Here is a 14289-nt window from a genome sequence, read left to right as displayed (position 1 = left end):
AGAATATCTCCATCATCACAGAAAGTTCTACTGGACACTGCTGATCCCTGGAGGGCATAACAGGAAGAGAGAGACTTACTCATCCCCTATCCTCAACACACACTTTTTTTTTTGCTATGTGCAAATACAATTTTTAAAAAAATATATATAATAATTTAACAAATTACAAACTTGTAATGTAACCCATGTATTCATAATTATACATAAAAATAGTTATGTATTATGTATATATAATATATTTATATATTTTATATAATATATAAATATTTTATATAGAAGTATTTTCTATAATATGTAGATATTTTAAATACTTTATATATTTTATATAATATACATAAATAGAAATTTGGATCTCATATGGGTAGATATGCGGCATCTACAAGAAGAATTATTGGAAATACATCCAAACGATGGTGAGAGTACATGTGATTATTTTCTTCTTTCTACTCATCTGTGTTTCCCGCAACAAGGAAATGACTTTATATAACTTTATACACAATAAATGTCATTTATGATAGAGAGCATTGAGACTTAACAAAGGCTCTGAATAACATATAAAGTAAGTGTGTCATTACCCTGCCTACTAATTTGTTGTTCTCATGCTCCCTTTCATTAGCATGGATTATGAGTGCACCCTGTGTTTCTACAGTGGTTTTCCTCCACTGAATGTGTGCATGAGTGTATTTGGTTGTTTCCTCACCTGCAAAATAAAGCTTCATGAACTACGTGTTCTTAACAGCGCTAGAGGGCCTGAGTTAACGGACAACGTGAGTAAGGACAGATGAATGGATAAACAAATTGTAGTAGATCCATAAAATAGATACTCTTCAGCCATAGATGAAAACAAGTACTGACACAAGCTACAACAGGGATGAACTGTGAAAACATGATGCTAAGTGAAAGAAGTCAGTCCCAGGGATTTCCCTGGTGGCCCAGTGTTTAAGACGCCGTCCTCCCAGTGCAGGGGGTGAAGGTTCCATCCCTGTTTGGGGAATTAATGATCCCACATCCCATGCATTGCTGCTGCTGCTGCTGCTGAGTCGCTTCAGTCGTATCCGACTCTGCGACCCCATAGACGGCAGCCCACCAGGCTCCCCCGTCCCTAGGATTCTCCAGGCAAGAACACTGGAGTGGGGTGCCATTTCCTTCTCCAATGCATGAAAATGAAAAGTGAAAGGGAAGTTGCTCAGTTGTGTCGGACTCTTAGCGACCCCATGGACTACAGCCCGCCAGGTTCCTCCATCTATGGGATTTTCCAGGCAAGAGTACTGGAGTGGGGTGCCATTGCCTTCTCATTGCAGCCCCTCCCCCCAAAAATAACCTCCATTAAAAAAAAAAAAACACAAGAAGCCAGTCCCCAAAGGTCACATAGTGTATGATTCCATTTATATGAAATGTCTCGAATAGGCAAGTTCATAGATATAGAATGTAGGTTGGTGGTTGCTAAGGTCTGGGGAAAGAGGGTATGGGAGTGACTGCTTAATGGGTACAGGGTTTCCAAACTGGGGTGATGAAAATGTTTTGGAAATAAACATGATGGTTGCACAACACTCTGAATAGACTCAATGCCACTGAGTTGTACATCTTAAAATGGTTATACATTATATAGTTTCACCTCAAAAAAAAAAAAATACTTTAAACCTGGCATAAATTCCCTTCTGTGGCTCACAGGGACTCTCCTGTACCCCTAGTTAGCAGAGAGCTGTCAGAAAAGGTAACATTCTCTCTGACATGCAGTTTGGGTGTGTCCGTGTATCGAGGGAACCAGAGAAGCAGGTTAGGACCCGTGTATCAGGGAAGTCTTTGCGCACAAAGGGAGGCACAAACACACAGGTCACCAAGGGTCAAGGTGGAGTAGAGGAGGGGCGCATTTCTTACGCACAGTAGACCAGGAGCTCGGTGGTCACCTTTCGATGTCTCCCGCTGAGCACGTTTTTGGCCAAACAGGTGTAGTTCCCTTGCAAGTTCTGTGACATTAGTAACAGCGTGAAGCAGCTGGCTGTCAGGTTGTTCCCAAAGAGTTCAGTGGTGGAATCTGGGGCCTGGAACCACCACTCAATCACAGGCGGAGGCTGGGATCTGCTGCTGCAGCTGAAGTCCACCTGGGAGCCCTTGGCTGCATAGAGGGTGCCGTTGGGGAGCCTGCCAGTGCTGGAGATGTTGACCTCAACCTGAGAGGGGCCGTCTGCAGACAACAGGGCAGTGGGGAAGGCAGAAGAGTTAACTAGAGCCCCTCATCAGAATTAAGGGACATAGAAATAATCAAGCAGCAGCCAGTGAAGATGACAATACTACTTACTATGTGACAAATGCTATGCTGAGTGCCCTTAGGCATGCTATTGTTAAGTCGCTAAGTCATGTCTAGCTCTTTGCAACTCCATGGACTGTAGCCCGCCAGGCTCCTCTGGCCATGGGATTTCCCAGGCAAGAATACTGAAGCAGGTTGCCATTGCCTTCTCCAGGGCATCTTTCTGAAGCAGGGATTGAACGTCTGTCTCCCTTATTGCAGGTGGATTATTTATCAGTGAGCCACCTGGGAAGCCCATGATATCACTTATGTGACAAATGTTGTGCCAAGTGCCCTTAGGCATGCTCTCATTTACTCCTGAGCAATGACATGAGCTTTACTGAGGGGATCAATCCTCATACAATAGGGAAAATGCAAATTGATCCTTTTCAAAAACACTGATGAGCAAAAAAGGTATCTGTGCTTTAAAGAGTTAACATAGCAGGACTTCCCTGGCAGTCCAGTGGTTAGGACTCTGTGCTCTTACTGCCTGGCCAGGGAACCACAAACAGACAAAAAGAGAGTTAAGGTAACAGACCTGGGTATGCTTTCCTTAGAAAAGCCAGTCTATAAGGCTGGCCTTGGCTGGTGACTAAGACCTTGGATTTCAGGGGGGTTCCCACCATTCCCAGAACTGGTAAGAGTGGGGTTCACTGGGGTTCACTGGGTTTATGCTAAGCACCTGCTTTCCTTCTGAGAGTCTGGAGTTTTGGTATGTGCTGGGCACAGGATGCCTACATGACCAGCCTCAGTAAAAACCTAGGGCACTGTGTCTCTGATGAGTGTCCCTGGCAGACAATATTTCACACGTGTGGTCACAACTTGTTGCTGGAGGAATTAAGCATGACCCATGTGACTGCACTGGGAAAGGACTCTTGGAAGTGTGCTCCTGGCTGTCCTGTGAATTCTCCTAGGGAATCAGTGAGCCAGGGGGTGGTCTTGGGGACCCCCCACACAGTGTCACACTGAAAGAGAAGGAACACTGGTTCCAGCCCCGATCTTGAACTACACTTACTAGCTGTGTGACTTTTGGCAAAGTATTTAACCTCTCTTAAGCCTCTGTTTCCTCATCTGTAAAATGGGGGGATGCTAGAACCCATTTTATGGGGTTGTCATGACAACTAAATGAATTACCATTATACAGTATTCAAAATAGTGCCAGAATTGTCCTCCCACCATTTTTACCCAATGCGCCTAAGATGCCACACCCTCTTTGATGAAGAGATCCATCACCTATTTATGCTAAAGTCCTGTAGAGTGTTACCACTGCCAGAGACTTCCTCTTAAGAAGAGTTCAGAAACGGCAATGCTTGGCCAAATGAATAAATCTATGACTGTAGAATTCTGAACAAAAATATGCCGGCAAGGACTTCCCTTTTTGGTCCAGTGATTAAGAATCTGCCTTCCAATGCAGGGGACATGTGTTCGATCCCTGGTCCAGGAAGATTCCACATGTTGCGAAGCAAGTAAGCCCATGTGCCACAACTACTGAGCCCTCAAGCTGCAGCTACTGAAGCCTGCATGCCTAGAGCCTGTGCTCCACGACAAGAGAAGCCACCGCAATGAGAGGCCCAAGCACAATGAAGAGTAATCCCCACTCCCCACAACTAGAGAAAGCCTGTGCACAGCAATGAAGACCCAGCACAGCCAAAAATATAAATCAACAATTTTTTTAATGCCAGGGGGATACATTATTAGAGGGAGCAAACAGCCTTCCCAGAGTCCCTTATAGTACAGAAGCTACTTCACCTATTTTGGGGCCACTGTGTAACTATAGGAATTGTGAGTTTCTGAGAAAACTATTCTTGACAATATGCATTTTTAGTTGGAGCTGGCTTCTAATAGTTACAATTATTTGCTGGAATCATGTCACTTCCCATGGAGGGTCTGGGGAAAAGTTATACTGTGGTTTGAGAGATGCTCAAATCTCCCACTGAATGTTGGCAACTAGCGGGGTAGGTATGTGGACCAGCAGGTCTTAGGGAGTGCCCACAGATGGTGTGCACCTGGTCAAGCACAGGGTATCTCTGTGGTATTAGCCACGTCTGGACCAGCAGAGGTATTGTGGTAGGCTGGGCAGCCGGGGTCTACCAAACTGTGGTCTGGAGGGTCACAGAGGCCTGTCATGAACAGTGCAGACCCCCAGAAACTGACTGGGAAGGGCTTTTGACCAGCACAATCCTCAGAAAAAAAAATGGTGTTGGATACAAGGAATAGATGAAATGAAGCAGATAGAAGGGTTAAAAAAAATTAAATGAGGGAAACTGAAGGGTTTTCTGAATTGAGTGTTCAAAAGTAACAATTCATCTATAAACCCTTGGGTTGAGTCTGCTTTTTTTTAAAATTTTTTTTAATAGTTCTAGAACGTAGGACTCCTCATTCCCAACCTAGGGCTTAGGAGTCAGTTTATCCTCAGTTTTATTTGAGGATATTTTATTTATTTATTTTTTTGCCACACCACTTGTTTGTAGGATCTTAGTTCCTTGACCAGAGATCAAACCTGTGCCCTCTGCATTGGAAGCATGGAGACTTAATCACTGGACCTCAAGAGAAGCCCTGAGTCTGCTTTCTTAATTAAAGCTGATGCCACCCATATAAGATGAACTTAATAAATGTGTGTGTTTTAACTGCTCCACCAAAAAAATAACAAAAAAGCTGATGCCATCTTCTTAAACCCTTGGGGTTCTTCCCCTATTCTGACTACGAAGAAGGCGGCACCTATTTCCATCCCTCCGACCTTTCTCTCCACCCTGCTGCTATTCCAAAACAGAAACCACCAGCCACTTCTGCTTGCAGGGTGATGGCGGCAATCATTCAAAGAGACAGATGGGGAGGAAACGAAAATAAAACAGCAAACAAATAAACAAAATATAGAGCATCTTATGGAGGCCATGGTCATGTCAAGTTCGGACTTGCGGATGAACACCTTAGCCTAATTGTTATGGTGTGGACTCTGGACCCAGACACACCCAGGTGTAAATCTTACTGCCACTTCTAGACGGACAACTTCGAGCAAGTGTCCTTCCCTTCTCTCAGCCTCCTGTGCTTCCTGTGAAATGAAAAGAAAAGGAGTAGCTTCTACCACCAGGTTACCAAAGGCTCCAATGAGGTGAAAGAAGAAGAATTCTTACCCTGGTATTTTGACATGTGGTTGACATTCTATGGGCTTCTCCTGTGGCTCAGCTGGTAAAGAATCTATCTGCAATGCAGGAGACCTGGGTTTGATCCCTGGGTTGGGAAGATCCTCTGGAGAAGGGAAAGGCTACTCACTCCAGCATTCTGGCCTGGAGAATTCCATGGACTGTATAGTCCATGGGGTCGCAAAGAGTTGGACACAACTGAGCGACTTTCACTTCATTAATATTCTATACATGTTATCTAACATTGTATCAATAGTACACCTGTAGACTGATTCTAGAACAGGCATCAGCAAATCATAGTCCACTGTCTCTTTTTGTACAGTCCACAAACTAAGACAGTATTTACAGATGAACTTTCAAAATCGATTTGAGAGAAAACACTAACTTTGAACCTCAACTAAGCGAAATGTTATCTCCCCGACAAAGAATTCCATTGTTCTAATTAATAGGCCTATACTACCAAAGAGTACTCAATTCTCTGGCAGTCCATTGGTTAGAACTATGCTTTCGCTGCTGAGGGTGTGGCTTCAATCCCTGATTGGGGAACTAAGATCCTGCAAACCGTGTGCAGCAGCCAAATTAAAAAAAGAGAGAGATGAAATATAGAGGCAAATGGAACAACCCCACTGACTCCCTATCTCCCAACTGGCCACTGTTCCTGTTCAAAAGGCCAAAACCCAGAGGCTGTTACAAGCATACGTCTCTGCTTCAGATGAGCTTGGCAAGACTTGAGTTAATCAATCTTGGGCAAGGGCCATTCCATCTTCTGATGAGGCCAGCAATCATTCTTCGGTACACCCAACACCCCCTTTCCCTAGGACCTTATGTAGTAACAGGGTACAGTGTCACTACCACCATCACAGAACGTGTACAAATCAGAAGGGCCCAATTAGTCAGAGAACATGGGGCTTTCTCGAGGCTCCCTTTCCTCCAAGTCTGGCATGGCAGTCACATCCCTGGCTAGCCAGAAGCACTCCTATCCTCCAAACCCCAACTGAATCATCCAAAGGGGCTCCTGGAGGTGGATACAAACCAGCTTCCTCATTGCTCATGTGCTCACCAGCTCCAATGCTCCCTCAACACTTGCCTGGCCTGAGAAAAACAGACACAGCGAGAGGCTGGCATAGTGTACCACTCAACTCCCCAGTGGCTACAAAATGATCTCTTGAAAGAAGCACAAAGTCTACTGGAATGTGTTAAGGTCCATGCTACCCACTGTAAAGGCAGAAAGTGAAGAGGAACTAAAGAGCCTCTTGATGAGGGTGAAAGAGGAAAGTGAAAAAGTTTGCTTGAAACTCAGCGTTTAAAAAACTAAGTGGCATCCGGTCCCATCACTTCATGAAAAATAGAAGGGGAAAAAGTGGAAGCAGTGACAGATTCTATTTTCTTGAGCTCCAAAATCACTGCAGATGGTGACTGAAGCCATGAAATTAAAAGACGCCTGCTCCTTGGAAGAAAAGCCATGATGAACCTAGTTGTTTGTTGTCGTTTAGTCGCTAAGTCATGTCCAACTGCTCTTCGACCCCATGGACTGTAGTCCAACAGACTCCTCTGTCCATGGGATTTCCCAAGCAAGAGTACTGAGGTGGGTTGCCATTTTCTTCACAAGGGGATCTTCCCAATGTAGGGATCAAACCCGCATCTCCTGCATTGGCAGGTAGACTCTTTACCCCCTGGGAAACCAACTGGGAAGCCCAGGACAAATCTAGACAGTGTATTAAAAAGCAGAGACATCATTTTGCCAACAAAGGTACCTATAATCAAAGCTGTGGTTGTTCCGGTAGCCATGTATGGATGTAAGGGTTGGACCATAAAGAAGGCTGAGTGCTGAAGAATTGATACTTTTGAATTGTGGTGCTGGACAAAAAAACTTTTGAGAGTCCCTTGGGCTGCAAGGAGATCAAACCAGTCATTCCTAAAGGAAATCAATCCTGAATACTCATTGGAAGGACTGATGTTGAAGCTGAAAATCCAATACTTCGACCACCTGATGTGAAGAGCTGACTCACTGGAAAAGACTGGGATGCTGAGAAAAATTGAAGGCAAAAGGAGGACATGGCAGAAGATGAGATGGTTTGATAGCATCACCGACTTGATGGACAGGAATTTGAGCAAACTCTGGTTGATAGTGGAAGACAGAACAGCCTGGCATGCTACAGTCCATGGGATTGCAAAGAGTCGGATACATCTTAGTGACTGAACAACAATAGCTAGCCCCCCAGCCTTTCTGCAGGTGAACACACGGCAGTTCTGCCATCATGCCCACCCAGTGTGGAGGCAAAAGGGGGCGGGTAAGGCAATGGAAGAAACAGCCATGGGAATCCTGAACTGCTCTGGAATAAGGGATTTCTGTACCCTCAGAAGCAGCAGCCCCAATCCTGATGGCTAGATTCTTCAACTGCATCATTAAATTAATAAGGAACAGTGCAGAGCCCTTGCTCCTGAAACAACTAACAAAAGCACATTACAGTGCCCATTCCAGGAAGGTTGAATCACCCCTAGCCTATAGAAAACCTTCCTCCCTGGAAGATAGAGGCATCAAATGCCCACTGATGGATAAAGAGATCCAGGTGGTAAGGAGGGTGAAAGCTACCAGCCCTCATACAGCCAGCTTTGTGCTTCTGCAGCGTTTCTGTTCTTTCACACATTCAAGGTCATTCTCAGTTTTTTGCATGTTTTGGATATTGATCCCTTATCACTTGCAACTGTCTTCTCCCATCCAGTAGTTGGCCTTTCTGTTTTGTTGATAGCTTCTTTCATTGTGCAAAAGCTTTTCAGTCTAATGTAGTCTCATTTGTTGATTTTTGCTTTTGTTCCCCTTGCCTGAGAAGACATATCCAAAAAAAATTACTGGGGAAAAAAAAGAAAGACAGCATTCCGAGCATTGGGACAGTCACAACTGTGTGTCTGACAAGACCAGAGTTGTAACAGAATGGACAGTGATAGAACACTGATAGAAGAGTGATAGAAGATCCTGGATTTGACTGATGATGCTGCAAGGCCACTGAATGAGCTTCCTGAACCCGAACAGGACAAGAGCAGCACCACAGAATCTGTTAAATAACCAGAAACGAAGTGGACTGACGTGGCCTGACAGTGCCTCCATGATAGTGTCCCTCCCATAAGAAACCGATGCCTGCCTCCTTGTCCATCATCAGATTCTTTTTAAAAGACACAGATATAAAACATTTTTTTTCAGTCTCCTAACTTGAATCTTTTAGTGATAGAGCAGCACTCAAAAATGTACAACTAATTTTGCAGTAGAAAAATGGTATATATACCATGTACATACCATGTATGTACACATATATACACATAATACAATGAAATACTATCCAGCCATAAAACAGAATGAAAGCTTGCGTTTGTGACACTATAAAACTAGACAGTACTATATCAAGTGAAATAAGTCAGATTGAGAAAGACAAATTCTGTATGATTTAGATATGTGGAACCTAAAAAATAAAACAAATGAACAAATATAAAAATCAGAAACAGAGCCACAGATACAGAGAACAAATAGGTGGTTGCCAGAGGGGAGGGAGGTGAGGAGAGGAAAGATATAAGTGAAGGAGATTAAGAGGTACAAACTTTCAGTTACAAGATAAATGAGTCATGGGTATGAAATATACAATGTGGGGAATACAGTCAATAATTATATAATACCTTACAAATAGCTGTGAAAAGAAGAGAAGCGAAAAGCAAAGGAGAAAAGGAAAGATATAAACATCTGAATGCAGAGTTCCAAAGAATAGCAAGAAGAGATAAGAAAGCCTTCTTCAGCGATCAATGCAAAGAAATACAGGAAAACAACAGAATGGGAAAGACTAGGGATCACTTCAAGAAAATCAGAGATACCAAAGGAACATTTCATGCAAAGATGAGCTCGATAAAGGACAGAAATGGTATGGACCTAACAGAAGCACAAGATATTAAGAAGAGATGGCAAGAATACACAGAAGAACTGTACAAAAAAGATCTTCACGATCCAGATAATCATGATGGTGTGATCACTGACCTAGAGCCAGACATCATGGAATGTGAAGTCGAGTGGGCCTTAGAAAGCATCACTACGAACAAAGCTAGTGGAGGTGATGGAATTCCAGTTGAGCTATTCCAAATCCTGAAAGATGATGCTGTGAAAGTGCTGCACTCAATATGCCAGCAAATTTGGAAGACTCAGCAGTGGCCACAGGACTGGAAAAGGTCAGTTGTCATTCCAATCCCAAAGAAAGGCAATGCCAAAGAATGCTCAAACTACCGCACAATTGCACTCATCTCACACGCTAGTAAAGTAATACTCAAAATTCTCCAAGTCAGGCTTCAGCAATATGTGAACCATGAACTTCCTGATGTTCAAGCCGGTTTTAGAAAAGGCAGAGGAACCAGAGATCAAATTGCCAACATCCGCTGGATCATGGAAAAAGCAAGAGAGTTCCAGAAAAACATCTATTTCTGCTTTATTGACTATGCCAAAGCCTTTGACTGTGTGGATCACAATAAACTGTGGAAAATTCTGAAAGAGATGGGAATACCAGAACAACTGATCTGCCTCTTGAGAAATTTGTATGCAGGTCAGGAAGCAACAGTTAGAACTGGACATGGAACAATAGACTGGTTCTAAATAGGAAAAGGAGTTCATCAAGGCTGTATATTGTCACCCTGCTTATTTAACTTATATGCAGAGTACATCATGAGAAACGCTGGACTGGAAGAAACACAAGCTGGAATCAAGATTGCTGGGAGAAATATCAATCACCTCAGATATGCAGATGACACCACCCTTATGGCAGAAAGTGAAGAGGAACTAAAAAGCCTCTTGATGAAAGTGAAAGTGGAGAGTGAAAAAGTTGGCTTAAAGCTCAACATTCAGAAAACGAAGATCATGGCATCCGGTCCCACCACTTCATGGGAAATAGATGGGGAAACAGTGGAAACAGTGTCAGACTTTATTTTTTTGGGCTCCAAAATCACTACAGATCGTGACTGCAGCCATGAAATTAAAAGACGCTTATTCCTTGGAAGGAAAGTTATGACCAACCTAGATAGCACATTCAAAAGCAGAGACATTACTTTGCCAACAAAGGTCCGTCTAGTCAAGGCTATGGTTTTTCCAGTGGTCATGTATGGATGTGAGAGTTGGACTGTGAAGAAGGCTGAGTGCCAAAGAATTGATGCTTTTGAACTGTGGTGTTGGAGAAGACTCTTGAGAGTCCCTTGGACTGCAAGGAGATCCAACCAGTCCATTCTGAAGGAGATCAGCCCTGGGATTTCTTTGGAGGGAATGATGCTGAAGCTGAAACTCCAGTACTTTGGCCACCTCATGTGAAGAGTTGACTCATTGGAAAAGACTCTGATGCTGGGAGGGATTGGGGGCAGGAGGAGAAGGGGACGACAGAGGATGAGATGGCTGGATGGCATCATTGACTCGATGGACATGAGTCTGAGTGAACTCCAGGAGTTGGTGATGGACAGGGAGGCCTGGTGTGCTGCGATTCATGGGGTCACAAAGAGTCGGACACGACTGAGCGACTGATCTGATCTGATCTGTCTGGTGCCGATCATAACTGGAGTTATTGCAGTAATCATTTGGAAAAGTATGGAAATATCAACCTACTGTGTTGTGTAACATAGTGTTGTAGGTCAACTATATTGGGTTGACCAAAAAGTCTGTTCGGATTTATCCGTAAGTTTGGCCAACCCAATAGTTCAAAAACAAACAAACTCATAGAAAAAGAGATCAGATCTCTGGTTGCCACAGGTAGGCTGATGGGAAGAAGGGAAACTGGATGAAGGTGCAAACTTCTGGGGTCAAGCCCAGTCCATTTTCTGAAACTCCCATGCAGAAATGAGGGCTGAGTTCCAATCTGAGATGCCAAGGGCTTGCCTTCAGCCACTGTCTGAGGAGCAGGAAGGGGCTCCCTGGTGCTTGGAGGGGTATGGTATAGCTTGGGGTCTCTCTGAAATGGGAACACAGCCTGACGTTCCAGAGGGTTCCTTTTGGTGTATGTGAAACCAGACGATATCTGTGCTGTGGACTGAACGCTTGTTTCCCCCCCAAATTCATATGCTGAAGCCTGTGTCCAGTGTGATGGCATTTGGAGGTAGGGCCTTTGGGAGGGGGTTAGGTCCTGAGAGAAGAGCTCTCATGAAGGGGATGGGTGCCCTCATAAGGAGAGGCCCCCAGAGCTTGCTTCCTCCCTCCTTGTTCTCTACCAAGGAGAGAAGATACTCATTTACCAATCAGAGAGCAGGCCCTCATTAGACACTGCATCTGCCAGCACCTTGATCTTGGACTTTCTAACCTCCAGAACTGTGAGGAAGAAATGTTTGTTCTTTAAACTACTCAGTCTATGCTATTGTTATAGCAGCCCAAACTGACTAAGATAGCCTATGTCCTGTTTTCATGAACAAGCCCTACACCAGTCAGGGACACCATATGTTTCCAAATGAAGTTTCCATAACACAAATCACACCACAGTAACTCAGAGAGCTCAAAGCACCATTTGAGTTTAGTGACTTTTTAAAAAAACATAAGTTCACTTTCATCACAAGAAGACCTTGCATTTATCTCCCTCAGGGCAATAATGAAACTAATCCATCCTCCAATAAACTTAGCCAATGATTAATAAGTTAGTGTCAGATAAAATCATCATAAATCAGAGAGAGTGATGATAAAATAAAAACCCAAAGTTGTAATGCCACCTTACTCCTTGAGGTCAAAAGCAAAGACATTTAGGGACTCCTTTGGTGGTCCAGTGGTTTAGACGCCACACTTACACTGCAGGGGGTGTGTGTTGAAGCCCTGATCAAGGAACTAATAAGATCTTGCATGCCTCATGGTGCAGCCAAAAATTTAAAAAAAAAAAAAAAAAAGACATTTATTGACATTGATATGAAGGAATTATTATTATTTTTAGTCACATCATGCAGCATGCAGGATCTTAGTTCCCCAACCAGGGATTGAACTTGTGCCCTGTGCAGTGCGAGCACAGTATTAACCACTGGACCGCCAGGGTAGTCCCAAAGGAATTATTACTGTTTGGCAGCTGGAGTGAGGGAGGTCTGTTGGCACCTGTCAGGAACAAATAAGAACTGGGCCAAATTGGGTGACATTTTTTGATACACCCACATTCATTCTGGGTCATTCAGCAATTTATCCAGACCCAAAAACATTGTATTTGCAAATTCCATAAGCCTTGAGAGTTGGTGGGAACCTTAGAAACCATCCAAAAATCTAGACATGTCCTCGAAGCCTCTCTTTCCTTCATCCTCCATTTCCAACCCAGCAGCAAATCTTGGCAGTCTCCCTCCAAAATATTCTCTGAACTGTACATTTTCACCCTGACTCTGACCACTAACATCTTGCACCTCTGACTGGCTTCCTTGTTTTTTATGTTACCAGTTTTCTTTGTGATGAGACACATCCATTATGTGTAATTTAAATGATACAAGACCCCTGCTAGCTTACAGTCGCAGGGGTGCCTCCTACACCTAGAATAAGAGTCCCAATTATCTTTGCCAGTTGTATTAGTATCCTTGGGCTGCCTTAACAAAGTACCTCAAATTAGACAGATTAAAAGAACAGAAATTGGGACTTCCTTGGTGGTCCAGTGGCTATTCTCCATGCTCCCTACACAGGGCACTGGGTTTGACCCCTCGTTAGGGAACTAGACCCCACATACCACAACTAAAGAGTTTGTATGCTGCAACTAAGACTCAGTGCAGTCAAATACACAAATAAATATTTTTTTAAAAAAAGAATAGAATTGACTCTCCCACCATCCTGAAGTATGAAATCAGATGTCAGGAGGGCCATACTCCTCTCAAGGCTCTAGGAGAGAACCCTTCCTTGCCTCTTTCCTCGTGGCTGCTGCTGTGGCCATCTGTCTTTGGCATTCCTTTGCTTGCAGCTGCACTACTCCAATCTCTGCCTGCCACTGTGTGAGTTCTCCCTGTGTGCATGCATTTTCTCTCTTTGCATGCATTTTCCTCCTATAAGGATAACAGTCAATTTTAATTAGGGCCCACTCTAATGACCTTATCTTCTGGGCTTCTCAGGTGGCAGAGTGGTAAAGAATCTGCCTGCCAATGCAAGAGATGCAGGTTCAATCCCTGAGTCGGGAAGATCCCCTGGAGGAGGGCACGGCAATCCACTCTAGTATTCTTGCCTGGGAAATCCCATGGACAGAGGAGCTTGGCTAACTATAGTCCACGGGGTCACAAAAGAGTTGGACACCACTACGTGACTGAGCACACGATGACCTCATCTTAGGTTGACGGTAATTGCAAAGAGCCTATTTCCAAATAAAGTCATATTCACAAGTACTGAGATTAGGAAATCAACATATCTCTCTGGGGGATACAATTCAACCCACAACACCAGTCCTACCCAGCCCCACGTGGTCTGGCCCTGCCTCTCATATCTCACACGTCCTGCCTGCTCACATCCTGGGTTCCCACCACACCAGCTGCCTTCTCACCTACACATGTACCATGTTCAACTCGTCTTGCACCAGTTCAGTTTCTGCCTGGATCCCTCTCTCTCTTTTGCGTGACTGGCTCCAACATATCATTCACTGCCAATGTCACTCCTTCCAAAAGCTCCTGACCCACCCATGTAAAGTGTTTCAGAGAGTCACATCACGCCACCTCAATTCTCTGCACAACACCTGTCACTCTGATACTGCCTGATGCATTTTTTTACCTGCTGACTGTCTGTCTTCCCCCATTAGGATGTCAGTTCGGTGTGGGTAGGGACAGTCTCTGTCCAATCCATTCCTGTGGCCCAGTGCCTGGAACAGTGTCTGGCATCAGGCTCTCAGTAAATATATATTGACTAAGAGAATGAGTAAATTCTTT

General features: G+C 44.1%; 1 protein-coding gene across 20 annotated transcripts in view; it reads right to left on the bottom strand.

Moving 5' to 3' along the window:
- The window catches only part of VSIG10 (V-set and immunoglobulin domain containing 10), a 73668-nt gene that overhangs the window by 18036 nt on the left and 41343 nt on the right, over nucleotides 1-14289 (bottom strand). For 15 of the 20 annotated variants that reach the window (XR_015144550.1, XR_015144551.1, XR_015144552.1 and 12 more), the window contains one exon: nucleotides 1883-2185. The exons of 4 other annotated variants lie outside the window; for them this stretch is intronic. Coding sequence is in view for 12 of the 16 variants with exons in the window: in XM_086347976.1 (XP_086204102.1) it covers nucleotides 1883-2185 (303 nt within the window). In the remaining 4 variants the exon portion in view is untranslated. The remainder of the gene's footprint in view (nucleotides 1-1882; nucleotides 2186-14289) is intronic. One more of the 20 variants, XR_015144553.1, reaches the window with a different exon arrangement.

This window comes from Bos grunniens, chromosome 17 (assembly GCF_055505025.1).
Source record: "Bos grunniens cultivar Pamir isolate PY7600 chromosome 17, Bosgru_T2T1.0, whole genome shotgun sequence".
NCBI classification, from domain to species: domain Eukaryota; kingdom Metazoa; phylum Chordata; class Mammalia; order Artiodactyla; family Bovidae; genus Bos; species Bos grunniens.
The sequence above is the reverse complement of the archived record's forward strand: the minus strand, read 5'-3'. Positions and strand labels throughout refer to the sequence as shown.